A 15,328-nucleotide genomic window follows, 5' to 3' on the forward strand; every position below is an offset into this window, starting at 1 on the left:
CCCTGGAAGCATCCAAGCAGCAAATACCCTCCTTTGTAAGCAAGTGCCCACCTGCTTTATTTTGCACAGGTAAGAAGCCCTGATTAAGTGGGCAGCAAAGTTTTAGAGAGTGATTTAGAACTGAACAGGCTTTTTCAACTGCAAGAAATTGTGAGGAACTGCAAACAAGGGAGAGCCTATGGCAGAGGTCAGAAGCAGAACAAACTGAAATGACACTTTCCTACATACCCAGGAAAGGTTTGATTCTTGACCTCACACCCTGTAGAGGAGTTCAGTGAAACAGCTTCACTTTAATCTGTTCTAAAATTCAATGACTATTTGTTGTGATGATTCCTGTTCACTTTGGTGACTAAGCTTTAGTAAAAAAGAAAATAAAAATTATTGCACAAAAGGTACCAATAAGATAAACAGTTAGGGATCTAGGCTGTATAAATATTTATCTTCTGAAACACACAACATGAAGCAAGGCATGAAAACAGCAAGCAACATCAGGATGGATCTGTAGGACACATGACTGATGACATGTTTACTCTGTACTGGGTTTTAGACCTATTCAGTCATAGATCTCCAACTGCTCTATTGCCCTTCTGTGTACTCCAAGACAAGACTAAGCAGTAATCACTCTGACTGAGACACAAAAATAGGGTCCTGCTATTCATATTTCCCACTGTCCTAAGATGCAGATCACAAAAGGAAACGCATGTGGCCTACATTTTGTTCTTTAATTCGGTGGCTCTCTCCAGGGCCTAGAGGGCACAGCTGAATTGGTTATGGAAAACACTGAACCAACGTGTCCTTCCAGGAAGATCTAGTTTTGCATCTGCTCCTATCTAGACAAAGCTCTTGGCAATTCTGTTTCCTCTTGAAGTCAGCTTTTGAATGTTACCAAGAAGTCTTCAAACAGTTGCTCTCCAGCCACCCTTCTCTTGCCATCGAGGAGGGTGAGACCATTCTGCTGTTGACAGCATTTCTGCTGGGCAAGATGTCAGGTGCTGGAGCTGTAAAAACTAAGAACCAGTCCTTGTATTAATTCCACTCTCCATAGAACAGTAAGTTTGTTCCTGTATCTTTATTCATTCCCATAGTCCTTTTTCACTCTGGGACAAACTTGAAGTTGGTAATACAACCTCCAAGGTAACACCTAATTGCCACTACAATAATGCTGTTCTAACTCTACACTGCTCATACCTGGAGGTAGATCAGCAATGCTGTTTGGTGGTTTGGGTTTGGGGCTATGGGAACTTGTTGAGGATCATTTAACAACTGTCAATATGAATTATGTTACCAAATAAGAAGCATTAGCAGACTTTTAAAAGAAAAAAACAAAACCCAAAAGTCAAACCAGGAAAATATAAAATGATGTTATTTGTCAGAAGAGTTCCCATAAGTCAGTTCCAAAGAAGAGAACTGTTTTGCCTTCATTTTTTTCTGTCTCCTTTAAAGGTTACTGGTGCAAAGTGCCTTGCACAATAAAAAGTTCTGCAGTGGCTGATCTGAATGAAAGATGTTGGGAATGACTAAGACAACCCAGCTATCTCTGTCCACTTCAGTGTTCTGCCTTCATGAAACATACCTCCTCAAATACTTAAGTCACTGGAGTCTAAATGGCCTGAAGGATGAAACAGTTGCCACATTCACCTATTTTTCCTGCAGTTGACACTGAACTAACAAGCACATTTGTTTAGTTAAGCCATCAGTGCATTGCACTTGAAGTTCTGGATCCCTTAATGGGAATGAAATTACAGTGAACCTCCTTTTTGAGCATGTGGGAGACGGATATATGGAATTAACAGAACTGTAAAGGTTTCTATAGTGGGAACTGAAATGAAGTAATTCACTGGATATTCTGGGGGAGGGGGGAAAAACCAACCAACCAAACCAAACAAAATATCAAAATGCCATGAAAAGCAGTTATTCCATGTTCTTGAACACGTATCTGCTTTGCAGGGACCTTTCTTCAGATTCCATATCCACTGTCTGTCTAGACTGAAAATCTGTTTCCCCGAGACTGCTTTTGATTCTTTATTCAAAACAGACCCCATCCTTCAGGGATGCTGTCATCTCCTCAAAGTCCAGGAGATCTTCAGGGAATATTCAGTGCTTCAGTGACTCTTCACAGTATTCTGCAATGGATGACAAACTAGATTTTTACCAAGAGAAGATAATTCATGAGAGGAAAAGTGATGCTTGGATCTTTTTCCCCTCATTTACTCTTCTTGAGGATCGTCTGGGAGCACCCTCCTCTCCTGCAACTCCTTTCCAGCATCTGATTCACTACATATATCTTCATGCTACAGTGGATAGTTAACACGCATTCCAAGTATCACATGAAAACTGAGGATCTCTAAATGTTTCCACCTAAATGACAGCTTTAGAACTGAGAAGGGTAAGCAGTCCTACAACAGAAGGGACACCTGAAGAAACACATACTGACTACTATTAAAAAAAAAAAAAAAAAGAAAAAAAAAAAAAGGAAGCACAAGATAGGATTGCCAGGTTGTTGCTGTGGAATACAGATGTATCCCTACAAACATTTCTTTACAAAAAGCTCCTTACTGTGAGGGTGGTGAGGCACTGGAACAGGCTGCCCAAAGAAGTGGTAAATGCTCCATCTCTGGAAGTGCTCAAAGGCAGGCTGGACAGAGCCTTGGACAACATGGTCTAGTGTGAGGTTTCCCTACCCACGGCAAAGGGTTTGGAACCAAATGATCTTAAGGCCCTTTCCAACCTAAACCATCCTATGATTCTGTGATAGGGTACATTTTAGAGGATGGGGAAGTTGGTGCACACTCCCTCTTTCCATAAACTTCATCACGGCTGTAACCATTCATTGACACATGAAGTCTTTCCATGTGCCTAGCACCACAACATGTTAGGGCTTTAAAAGTTACACAAGAACCGAGTTTCAGATTTTCAGAGAGACGAAAACTTTGTGCTGTTGATACAGAGGGTTGACCAATGTACAGGGAGGTAGTACAGGGGGGTTGTACAGGGGGGTTATACAAGGGGGGTAGAGAAATTTGCTTGTCCATCTGTTGTAAATGCCTGCTAAGCAGGACAGAGACCTCCAGTCCTGTTGATAAGGAAAGCAGATACCTGGTCCTGGAATTTGCTTGCTTAAACAAAAGTATGATCTGTTGTAAATGCCTGCTAAGCAGAACAGAGACCTCCGGTCCTGTTGATAAGCAGACGCCTGAATCTACTGATAAAGGGGGGAAGCAGAGGATTTACGGCCGGGACACTGACCAAACTCTAAGGCCACACGTGAAGACTAAAAAGGTGAAAAGTGCAAGAAGAGGAAGACTCATTTACTTCATCTTGAAGACCCCTACCCAGAGGAGGAAGACTCATTTACTTCATCTTGAGACCCCTGCCCATGACCAGAGAGGGCACTGCGCAGACGCAGAGGACCTTCTGGCTCATTATAATACGAAGCGGGGATAGGATATGAATATGTATAGGCGTGTTGTGCAACCTTATGAATATATGTAACTTTAGAGAATAAATGTAGAGGGAAACAACACTGAGGCACGCATGACTTTGAGGAATTATCCCCGTGCATCTCAGCGCTGAATAAAAAGCATACCTACTTTACAACTTTAACGAGTTGTGGAGTCAATCTGCGCATCAATTTGGCGAGCCAGCCAGGAGGTCTCTGTTCGGCTGCAGGATCCGCTGAGGGGCGGACATCCTAGGCGCCCCAGGCCGCTTGCCTGGAGGAGCTCCGCTCCTCGTCCGCTCACTGCGAGGACAGACAACAACCTGTGCCGGCTGCGGAGAAACGGTACGCTTGAAACTTAGGGGGCCTGTAAGGCGTACGCGTGGCCCGGGGCTGCTGGTAAGGCGCGCAGAGACGTCTGGCGCACAGCGTAGCTCCCCTTGGCAGGTAGGGCTTGCAAGCAGGGGACTCGCCGACCGGTAGAGCGGCCGCTAGCGATCCTGAGGGTGGGTCGGGTGAGTTCGGGTTTTCACTGCAGCCCAAGTTTTGGGAGCCAGGAAGGATCTGCTAATGACCGTAGTGGGAGTAGATGAAGGGGTAGGCGAACCCACCAGGTCTCCGCTAAGCAGGAGAAGGGTAAGGCGGAACCACAGTGTGAGTGTGTGGGATCCCATGTGTGTTTGGGTTTCTGTGTGACTGAGACGTAGCTTAGCTACGAAGCGAGTGTGGAGTCCTGATCCGCGGTTCCGTGTTCTCCGCGAGGAGAGCGGCGGGAGATGGACGAAGCGTCTTTGTTTTGTGTTGTGCCTAAGTGCTTTGTGTGTGTGTATGTCTGTCGTTAGTGTTAAAGATTAGTGTTTAAGCGGTGGGGGAGAAGTAGACAAAAGTAAACTGTGGCTAATGGGGGTTTAAGATGAGTTCCCTCTCTGCGCCCCAGTGGCTGTATAAGAGAAGTATAATCTCTAATATCTGTAGTCCTATTCTTGAGATCTGGACTTTACACTCAGTACCAGAGGCTTGTAGCCTCACATATGGGTGCATAGTAACTTCTGAACAGTGGAACCTGCTGTGGATACTAGGACAGTGTAAATTCTGCTGGAACTGAAACTATGATCTAACAACAAGGGAACTGATCTGCAGAACCCAGAGATATTATTTTACTGAACCCCTGAGAATATCATAAAACTTGTGTGTAGGTGCTCTCATATTTTTAAGTGCATTTGCAGAGCACTAGGAAAGAGAAGCTATAGATTTGTAAAAGAGTGTTTGAAATAGGAGCCGGTCAAAATAAGGGAATTCTGAAGAAAAGCCCACTGGGTTACATTTTGGCACATTGGAAAGAACTGGGAGGGTCTTCTGGGGGTTCCGTAAACAAGAAAACGTTGATAAAATATTGTAACCAATGTCTGTTTTTAGTTAGACTGTTGCCAACTTAAAAGTTAAAATTCTCCACTGCTGTAATTTTGCATGATGTACACCCGTTATTTTTAACTTGTAAAATTTGACAGGAAACTTCTCTGGATAAAGTTGAGTACTTGATGCATACGTATGGAATATCAGGTCTTGTGTGCAGGTATATCTTTTTATGAAGACTGTGATGTTCCTATCTGTAAAAATATTGTGACTGTAAAAAGCTTACTTTTGAAAAATTAATTGCCAAGCTTGTGATTGTTTATGAGATTGGGAAAGTATTAATTGGGATTTTGGTGTGAAGTCTCTGAAGTTGAGTACCAGAGGACAGGTATTAGCCCCCTCCCTATTTATTATATGCTTATCCGTAAAAAACCCGTAAGACATTCAGGAATGATATGGAAAGAGAACAGTGTGTCAATGAAATGACTCTTTCCCATGACCATCATCTACATGTGCTTGATTTGCCTTTCCAGACTTGGATTGCTCTGGAGACTGCTAAGCATTTTTCCAATTTGATACGGAATTTTCCCTGACTTGGATTCCTCCTTCTGTCTGTCATGTGTTAGGGTTTGATAGCAGTTCTTTAAAGATGTTTGATGCCTAAGGCAGAGGATCCTTTATGACAGTGTGTACATGTAAAGCAATGAAAATGGTTGAATTGTAGGAGAGAGATTAAAAAAAAAAAAAAAAATCACCACATGGGGAGGCTTAGTCTGGGTATTAGGAAAAATTTCTTCACCAAAAGGTGATCAAGCATTGGAACAGGTGGCCCAGGGAAGTGGTGGAACATGTGTCCCTGGAAGTGTTCAAAAAACATTGAGATGAGGCCTTTAATGACATGGCTGAGTGGTGGTTTTGGCAGTCCTGGGGTAATGGTTGGACTTGATGATCTTAAAGGTCTTTTCCAACCCGGTTAATTCTACAATTCTGTGATCAGGAGAAATGGCCTAAAATGGAACTTTGAATTATAATACATTGTTACAATTAATGTTGGTTTTGAGGTGGCCAGAAAATGGGATGGAGTACTATATACAGATAGGGATCTGGCAGAGCTATGTTAATTTCACATTCTGTCTGCCACTCTGGCTGGTTTCTTAAAGTGAAAAACCTAATTTTGGCTTTGAAAAAGGACAGAGAAAACCAGAAAGCTAAGCTGGAGAGATGTTGTTCAGCCTGTGATATTGGGGGAATGATGTTTAAAAGTTAAAAAACAATAATCAGGAAAATAAATAGAAAAATTATATATCACAGATACCTCTGAGAGGAGCATCCTCTATATCTGTCCTATCAGATATTGATAAGGAGGAGGAGATTGTCATGGCAACAAGCAGCACATTCACATTAAACCAGAAGTGCTGTTGCAGAGGCAGGCATCTGTAACCCCTGCAGAGCAGGGTGAGCAGCCGCGAGAAGGAAAAAAAAAAAAAGAAAACTAAGGGGGAAAGGAGGGGAGCTCGCGCAGCTCCTGTGTTTGAGCACGGGATGAGTGCTGGGGCAGGCAAACAAGTGGGAACAGACATGTTGATAGACGAGACTGAGGGGCTGTTGAATGTTTTGAAACTGGTGAAGGAGGAATGTCGGACAAAGGTGGGGGAAGTGGGCTCTTCTCCTATGGGACCGGATGGGTGTGTGTGTGCTGTGGAGAGTTTTGGACGTTGGAAGTGAGACCGCCCTGGGGGGAGAGTGCCATGGAGTGACTCCGGTGGCTGAATTGAAACTAGACTGACAAGGGACCTGGGGAATCTACCCTAGTAGATCCACTGGTTAAATTAAAACTAGAGACCAGAGGAAATAAAGTGGAATTTTAGTAGATACAGGAGCAACTTATTCGGCGTTAATTCAGAGGGAAAAGAATTTGTTACAGATGTGGGAGCTACTGGACACCAAGGAAAATAAAAGAAAAAATCCAAAACAAAACAAACAAAAAAAGGCAAAAAGAGGCACAAATTGGAAAAACAAATAAGAATGCATAAAATTTTTATGCATACTAAATTCTTCAAAATCCTTATTAGGACAAGAAGCAACATTTAAAGAAGGCAAATGGAATTAAAGAGTTAAAAATTAATTAACTGCAGTTTTGAGTTTATCTTTAATTCAACAGAAAAAGCAAACAGGAGGACCTCCCTGAAATAGAAGAAATCCTTAATCCAGGTATATCTGGGAATACAGATATCTGAAGTGCCAGGTAAAGCGAAAAATGCTTTACCTGTTAAAGTAGAAAAAGGGGGGCCTGCCCAATTAGAATAATACAATAGCCCCTAAAATTGCAGGAAAGGGAATTAAAAAATCATTAATAAATTTTAAAATATAAATTCTTAATAGAATGTGAATTGGAATATAATACTCCTATCTAGCCAGTAAAGAAAAGTTGCAGATTGGTTCAAGATCTCAGGAATCAACAGATTTGTAGAGGATATCCAGTAATAGCTAATCCGTATTGACTAAATCGAATCAAAAATGATTTGCCGTCTTGGATTTAAAGGACTCTTTCTTTTGCTAACCATTGGCCAAAGAAAACCAGAGTACCAGAGGCTATCCTATGTAAAAATTTTATATGGAAGACCATATCAGTCCCAGTTTAAAGGAGAAAGTCTTCTGGAAGTGGGAGAAGTTTATCTCCTAAAATTTCTGGTCAATCTGGGAAAACAATTAGAAAAAATAAGAGAATACCAAGGACAAGAGTGAGAGGCATGGATTACCCTTTTAGATCCAGAGACTGGGTTTATGTTAAGAATTTTTCAGGAGATCCTCTACAGGAGAAGTGGAGCGGACTGTACCAGATAATATTGACCACCTTTAAGCAGTGAAGATAAAGGAACAACCTGCTTGGATACATTATTCAAGAATAAAGAAAGCACCAGAACCAGAGAAGACATGGCGGATTGAACCTTCAGGACCCTGAGCGTGATTTTAGATAAGCATATAGAATGCAGTGGTTTGTTTTAAAGGGAAATAACTTATGGCACAAGGACGTATTGCATCATCCCATCTCACTGAACCCAGCCACTAAATCACAAATACCAGAGACGTATTTCCTCTTAGCATTAGCAATACAGTTTATGTATTCCTGAACCCTACTCAGGCATTTCTTCCATCAGCATATCACTGATTAACAAATAAAATAAGGCTCCCCCATATGGCAAAAGTAATTTTTATGAACTCACATCCTTTTCTTAGGTCATCCTCAGTCTTGCTGAGAAGAAAATATATATAAACAAACATGCAAAAACTATAATACATTAAGAAAGAACGACACCATTTGGGAAATAATATATTAGGTTAATTATGGATATACCTTTTTGTGAAAAACACTGCAGAGGCCTCTTTCTATATCTGGCAGTTTACAAAGAAGATTTCGAATCTGACCAAACACACTGGATTCTGACAGCAGAATTTCAGACACAGCATCAAGACGGGCATTAATTTCACTGTAAAAGAACAATTGTAAGATCAATAAATAAAACTTGTGTTTTTCTGAGGGAAAGGCATATACCTCATGAGCTTCTTCCTTTGACTTGTTTGCTTTTCTTGGTTTCTTGGGGCTTTTTTCCTCTTTGCTTGGATTTTTTTTTTTTTTTTTTTAACTTTGACTAAGGCCACATTCTCATGAATAACTAAGTAGAAGAATTTAGAAGAACTGAGAGATGTAAACAATCTTGGGCTTTCACTGGAGATGCAAGCAAAAAGCTGGATATAAACTCATTATCCCCTCTCTACGTTCAAACCAGCCAAATACATATCTACATGTTCTTCCGGCGGTACATTATATGAGAAACACTGAATCCTGAACAGTCAATCCTAAACCTGCAGACAAGTACCTGGGGGAATTTACATTTGAACTCTACATAGCATAATCTACTCCAACATGGTATAGATGCTGGTTACCATTTTGGCTATTTTTGATCCAGACCAGCAATTTGTAATTGCATGAATCAGAATGAATGTTGGGTTCCTCTCCCTGTACCATTAACCTCCATATTTCAGGGATTAAGTCGATCAATAAGGTAGTATTTTTTATGTGAAGAAACAATTCTACCGTTATCTGCACCTTCCTTACAATTATGTTTTTACAGCCACTGTCAGAAAATAACTTTAAAATGAGCAACATACGGCCAAGGTTCACCCCAATCTACATTGCTGCTAATGGCACAGCTACAGCTTCCAATACACCCATGAACTGACTGTAAAAAGCAGAGCTAAGGGAAACTCCGTTTTTACTTTTTATGCAACCAAACTACCTCAATACTGCCTTATAGTAGAACACTGAGATAAAGGGTACATGGCTGTAGCCAAAACATACAAATAAGGAATTTACCTTTGGGAGTTAGTGAACCAAAATTCAGTGCATGCAACACAAAGGAAACAGTGTCCATTTCCTTCTAGCTCACTGTAAGACAGCAGTGAAAGAGATGTGTCAAAGCTAAACAGCATGATTCCTCTGAACGTAGCTTTTCCACATTCAGGCTTTATCTCTGAAGTAACTGTGCACTACAAAATAGAATCAACTGGATGAAGGCTGTGCTAAGATTTGCTCAGATTTCACAGCAAAAAAAAAAATTGTTCCAGATTACATATTACTCCACAGTCCCCCCAGCAATGTGCTGCTGGGCACACTCTATGAGTACCAGTGCACTGGAAGGGTTTTGCTGTAATCCAGAAAGCTTCTGGCAAATAGGGCTGAATCTGAAATGCAGAATCACAGACTGGTCTGGGTTAGAAAGGACCTTAAAGCTCATCCAGTTCCAACCCCCTGTCACAGGCAGGGATACTTTCCACTAGATAAGGTTTCTCCAAGCCCCATCCAACCTGGCCTTGAACACTGCGAGGGATGGGGCAGGTTTTTGGTCTCCTTTCAGTGTAGTTTTTGCTGATACCATATGCTCAGAGGACATTCTGAACACAAAACAAGTTATCATCCAACTTCATAGGCAGATGATCCTAAACTTCCCTGCTATGGGCAAGTTTCATTTAATTTTGAACATGTTGTCATGTGTAATACAATGAGATATAACTGACTGTGATCTAGGTAAAGGTTCTTTGATGCCAGATGTGGTATATAGTCTCACAAATCCTCAAGACTTCCCAGTGCTTATTTAAAATCCTTGTGTTTTCTCCCAGAATGACAACTAACGCTTATCATAACGTTCTCCTCCTGAGACAAGAAAGTTCAAAAACCCCCACACTGCTATGTCTGAGTCTGTCCACCCTTGCAGGTAAAGAAGAAAGCAGTCTTTCAATACCAACACTTCATATACCAGCTGAGTATGTGCAAGACAAATAGAGCCCTGCCCACGTCTTTCTCCCAGACCAGCAAGATGCTTAGAGCTCAGCCAGCACAGAGGGATGAGAAGTAAGGATGCAATCAAAATGTAAGATTTCAGGGAAGACTGCCTGTCTTGCCCATGGCTTTTATTGCCAAACTGCACTGCCACTTGCCACTGTAGTTGCTAAAAATGCTATCCATGAGGAAATCCATGAAATAAGGCAGCTCGACAGGTTGCAGACATTACAACAGATTGGCAGTCAGAGGCCTCTGGCCCTGAAGACAGCTAAATCTAACAGTCCTTGAAATTCTATTATGCTGCATGTGAAAAGAAGAACACCACGATGGGATGTAAGCTCACATACACATCAATCTAATGGCATTTAAGTGCCAGGATTTTGTTCAGTGACACACTGCCTTCTACTAGAACAGTAAAACCATCCCCTCATCTGCCACAAATGACACATAACTCATTCCCTGCTGTACAAGACCAGGATTTCCAGTGCCCCATCTGCCACCATCTACCTGAAGCACAGGTAGATGAATTCCTCCACAGTTATACAAACTGATAACAGACTCTGCTGTCTTGATCCCAGGCAACTTGGGAATTCACTCTGTTATCTCTGAACTTGACAGCAGTCTCTATGATCACACCATAGCACCCAAAATATTCCACTATCCTAAAAGCCTGCTTTTTTCCCAGCCCTGAGGAAAACAGAAATGTCAGACTTTGTAGGCTCTGCTTCACAGCCCTACTGCAGGTCACAAAAACAACTTCTTCTCCCTTACCACTGTTCCACTCCTCCAGCAACTCCAAAAGCACCGAATTAAACATTAATCCTGTTCTGCACAGCCAAGCAACCTGCAAGCAACAGCAACAGACAGCAGCTACCACCAGCACAACTACTCAGACCTACAGAGTGGTTCTTGTTTTCAACACGGAACACATCCAAGCTTTAAATCGGATCCTTAAGAGACACAATCATGTATCTGGTGTAGACTGGTAGGGTTATGAGAAGTTATGCAACTACACAACTGAAGACCAAGCTGTTGGCATCCACATAGTATATTCAAGACAACAGAGGTTTAAGCTTTTTACATCAGTCAGCAAGGCGCTGCGCACTACAGCTGGATAATGGAAGCTGAGAAGCATTAATACCAGTGACAAAGTAATAAAATAACCCAAGTACATAGCTTTGAAATAAGCAAACAGAGACATTGAAAATCTGAAAGGTCAATATCATCACCCACAATTATATTTTCACGGAGGATTATTAAAATTCACTGTACTTGACACCCTGGAACACTCCTCTGCCTGAAGGAGTACTGAACTGCTGAATTATGAACACATATACCTTAAAGAAGAAAATAATCTGTATTTTTATTATAAAAAGCATGTGTAAGCAGCAAAATTCTGTTCCAGAACACTGCCACTTAAACAGGATGATTGTAACTATGTGGCCAATTGAAAAGAGCCAATAATATGTAAAGTAGATGCAGATATTAAAAATTCTCCCCCCTTCAAAGCTTAATCTGCACTTTAATCATCCTCATATATGGCTATGTTACTGTAGTTCCAGTAATCTAAAACTAAGCATCCATACAGTTTTTCTTCTTTAATCCTACAAATAAGAAAGTCAGGAAAATAGCATCCAGCCTCAAATGACCTATTTTTTTCCACCTGTAAGCAAAACATAAAGGGATTCCTATTTCAAAAGCTGAAAAAACAGTGAATTATGCAAAATCCTATGTGCATGAGGAAGGAAGGATATGGAAATTATAAAAACAGCCAGATGATTAATTTGAGACTATGCTTTTGAACTTTAAATATTTATATGTAAGCTAATAAAAATTTTGTTGAGCATCAATATATTACTCAGACCACTTTTAAACCACTTCAAATTTGTTCTGCACTGCACAGTTATTCAGCAGATTTGATGTACAGTTTGGGGTTTCTAATCTCTGCATGATCTGGAAAAAAATTCCACCACTAAAAAATTTGAAACCAGCATTATAAAGAAACTCAACAGCTTACGCTAAGAAACTGTCTCACATTTTATAAACTGGCTACTACTTCATATTCTATTTAGGCGCAGTATTAGCCTATTCTTTCCCATCTGTATAAACCATGTCAGCAACCTGAGCTTTATTCAATTTTCCAAACAATCTTCTGTGAAATAATGTAATGTAAGTCAGTTAACTAAAAGCAATATGCATATTTCTGCCATACTCTCCATCCAAGAATAGCATCATTAATACTAAAATCATTTTGCAATGCACTTAAACATAACAAATTCTAACTGCAGATTTTTTTTTATTCTAGTCATGTAAATGAACTACTTGAAATTAAATCATGAGATACTCCCCTGTATTATTCTGCTGCCAGATATGTGAACAACAGAGAAAACTAGCAAACAGAGAAATATCTGAATCCTGAACTAAAAATTATTTTGACAAAGCAGAAGGCTGCACTGCAACTGAATTAACATCTGAACATCTTAACAATCTAAACAGGACTTCTTGTTGCTAGGGTGCTAGCAGACCTGCTGATCCCTCATACAGGGAAGCAAACCTAACATTTTTAGATGTGGTAACATATCATACAATCTAAAGCAGACTGAAATTGTTAAATGTAAACTGCTGCATAAAAACCACATAAAATTTTCAGTAATATAAGGTTCAATTTTTATACAAGGTGAGTAAATACGAATTTATCAGAAATCACTTAATCTAATAACAGAGAAGTATGTAAAGCTACCAGTCACAAGAATTCAACAGCTGAAAAAATACACTGAAGGATACAAAATAACAAAGGTTGCTTTCCTTGAACTATAGCATCTAGACCAAAGCCTAGCAGCCTCCTGCCTACCTACCATTTTTAAGAAACATTGGGAAGATTCAAGATACTATTGTGACTGACAAAGTCTCTAAACTGCAAATTGTTGGAAGCTGGGAGAATGCCCCGGGGAGGTAGTATTACCCAGCCACCTTGTTCTCATGCTCGCCTCTGGTAACTGTCTGATTTCAAACACAGGACAAACTGAAGGCTATTCTGATTTCTGCTGCTTTATATTTTTTTGCACTTATATTTTGCCTTTTTCTTGACCTTCCTTCAGAACACAGTTTACAAACAAAGACATTAAATGAGATAATTAATTTAAAGACCGTGCAGTGTATCCTGCTTTAGACCACTCTTTCATAACCAGCAATTAATGCCATCAAAACCCAAAGCCATGGTAGAATTAGCACTATGTAATCAGTAAACTATATATGTCTTTTTAAAGAACAGGCAAACAAAAATACCCAGTGTTTTTTTCACTTATGTGGCCAAGTTAGACTGGCTAACTTTATGGGATAAATCCAGAATTGTTAAATTGTGCTGTGACTGCTGCAATTCTATGCATAAGCAACAAAGAAAATGTGCAAACAAGGGTAATTATAACATAATTACTATGGTGCAATTTAAGTGATACCTAAAAAAAAAAAAATCAAAAAAAAAAAAAAATTAACATCCTTCCAGATCTGTTTCCCTAGGTTTTTTACATTCAGGAGAAACAGAAGAATTTACTGTCAAAACTCACCATTCATACCTCTTCAGAGAGATCCAACATTCCCCTAAATAAACATGCAGCCACAAGAAGACAATATTCCTGAACGGATCTCAAATACTGCACAGCAATATAAAAATACCATAAACTTTGCCTTCACATCTGTTATAAGAATGTATAAAATACACAAATGGTAATCAATCACTTTTGTCTATGTTCACACACAATATATTCTGGCTATTTGTGCAGTTGTGGAACTGTTAGCTACTTTAGCCGACATGAATGAATGCTTGATTACTACATTTATACGGAGATACGAGCATTCAGTGGTACCAACACATACCCAACAACAACAGTAAATAAGTACATGTGATGATGCTGCAATCTTTTCTTTACTACAACAATTTTGAGATCTCAGGCTTATGCTGTAACCTGCATTTGTGCATTTTATATTGGCACTGATGCTATAAAATCTTTATTCTTAGGAGGAAAACTAGCCCATGGAATTCTGCTGTAGGAATGGATGGATTTTATTCCTAAATCACTGCTGCAATAGAAGATACTAATCCTGCTCTGCATGCTGATGGTACCAAATGTGGCTTCAAATGGGTTTCTTTAAAGAGCCCTAGGTAGTTTGTTTTACTGCCCAGATATCTTGATTATGGGAACAAGGACAAAATCAAACTTGAAATACTTTAGGACAGTAGTTTGTGTATACATGTATAAATGAAAGGGCACTCAATACATTCAGAGTGAGATGATTTAGAACAAGCTATTTTTGTATTAGGAAACATATGTTTCCATCATCACTGTAACGGGCCCTTCTTCCCAGTTCTACAGTATATATCCTCCAAATGAAAGTCTACTGCATTAGTAATACCAATTTATACTCTTTCCCTTCTTTGGTGGTAAATAAGGAACTGTCTGCAGTTCTGGATTGTGCAGTTTTGAGTTTGCTAAATTAAAGCTACGGTCATCCTATGCTCTTTCCAGGCAAAGCATATTCAGACTAACAGTAACTATTAATACTATCCTACAAGACATTTGTTCAGCCTTAATAAAAGCACCACCTCACCCAGAACTGGAAGAAACGGGGCAAAAAGACTACTAGAATCACAGGGGAAAAAAAATGGAAATCCTATTTTTGAGGAGTAATTAAAAATTCCATTTTTCTACCCTGCCAATCAAAGGTTAAAATGTTTTTTGTCACCTCTCTCAATACATACAATTTTTCTCCTTCATTGAGATTTGAACATTAGCTTTAACTAGAAAAAGATCAAATTAGTACAAAGTGACTACAAATAAATGCAGGCAAGAAACACTGAAGTCACTTGTGGCAAACAGCATGCCTTGGAAACAAGAACATGAACAACGTCATAGAACCATGAACTCACAGAATTAAGGAGTGGTTTGGTTTGGAGGGAACTTAGAGACCATCCAGTTTCAGTCCCCTGCCATAGGCAGGGACACCTTCCACTAGGCCAAGTTGGTTCAAGCCCTGTCCAACCTGGCCTTGAATGCTGCCAGAGATGGGGCAGCCACAGCTTCCCTGGGCAACCTGTGACAGGGCCTCACCACCCTCACAGGGAAGAACTTTCTAAGATCCCATTTCATCTCTGTCAGGTTAAAACCATTCCCCCTTGTTGTGTCCCTCTAGGCCTTTGT

General features: G+C 40.1%; 1 protein-coding gene across 1 annotated transcript in view; it reads right to left on the reverse strand.

The window, feature by feature from the left end:
- The window catches only part of MSH3 (mutS homolog 3), a 125,894-nt gene that overhangs the window by 54,443 nt on the left and 56,123 nt on the right, over positions 1-15,328 (reverse strand). The window contains 1 exon segment of the mRNA XM_061478756.1: positions 8,148-8,280. Within this exon segment, the coding sequence (XP_061334740.1) occupies positions 8,148-8,280 (133 nt within the window).

The sequence above is a fragment of the Pezoporus flaviventris genome, unplaced genomic scaffold (genome assembly GCF_033815535.1).
Source record: "Pezoporus flaviventris isolate CSIRO_AGI_PZ_B2104156 unplaced genomic scaffold, CSIRO_AGI_Pfla_v1 ptg000131l, whole genome shotgun sequence".
Lineage (NCBI taxonomy): Eukaryota > Metazoa > Chordata > Aves > Psittaciformes > Psittacidae > Pezoporus > Pezoporus flaviventris.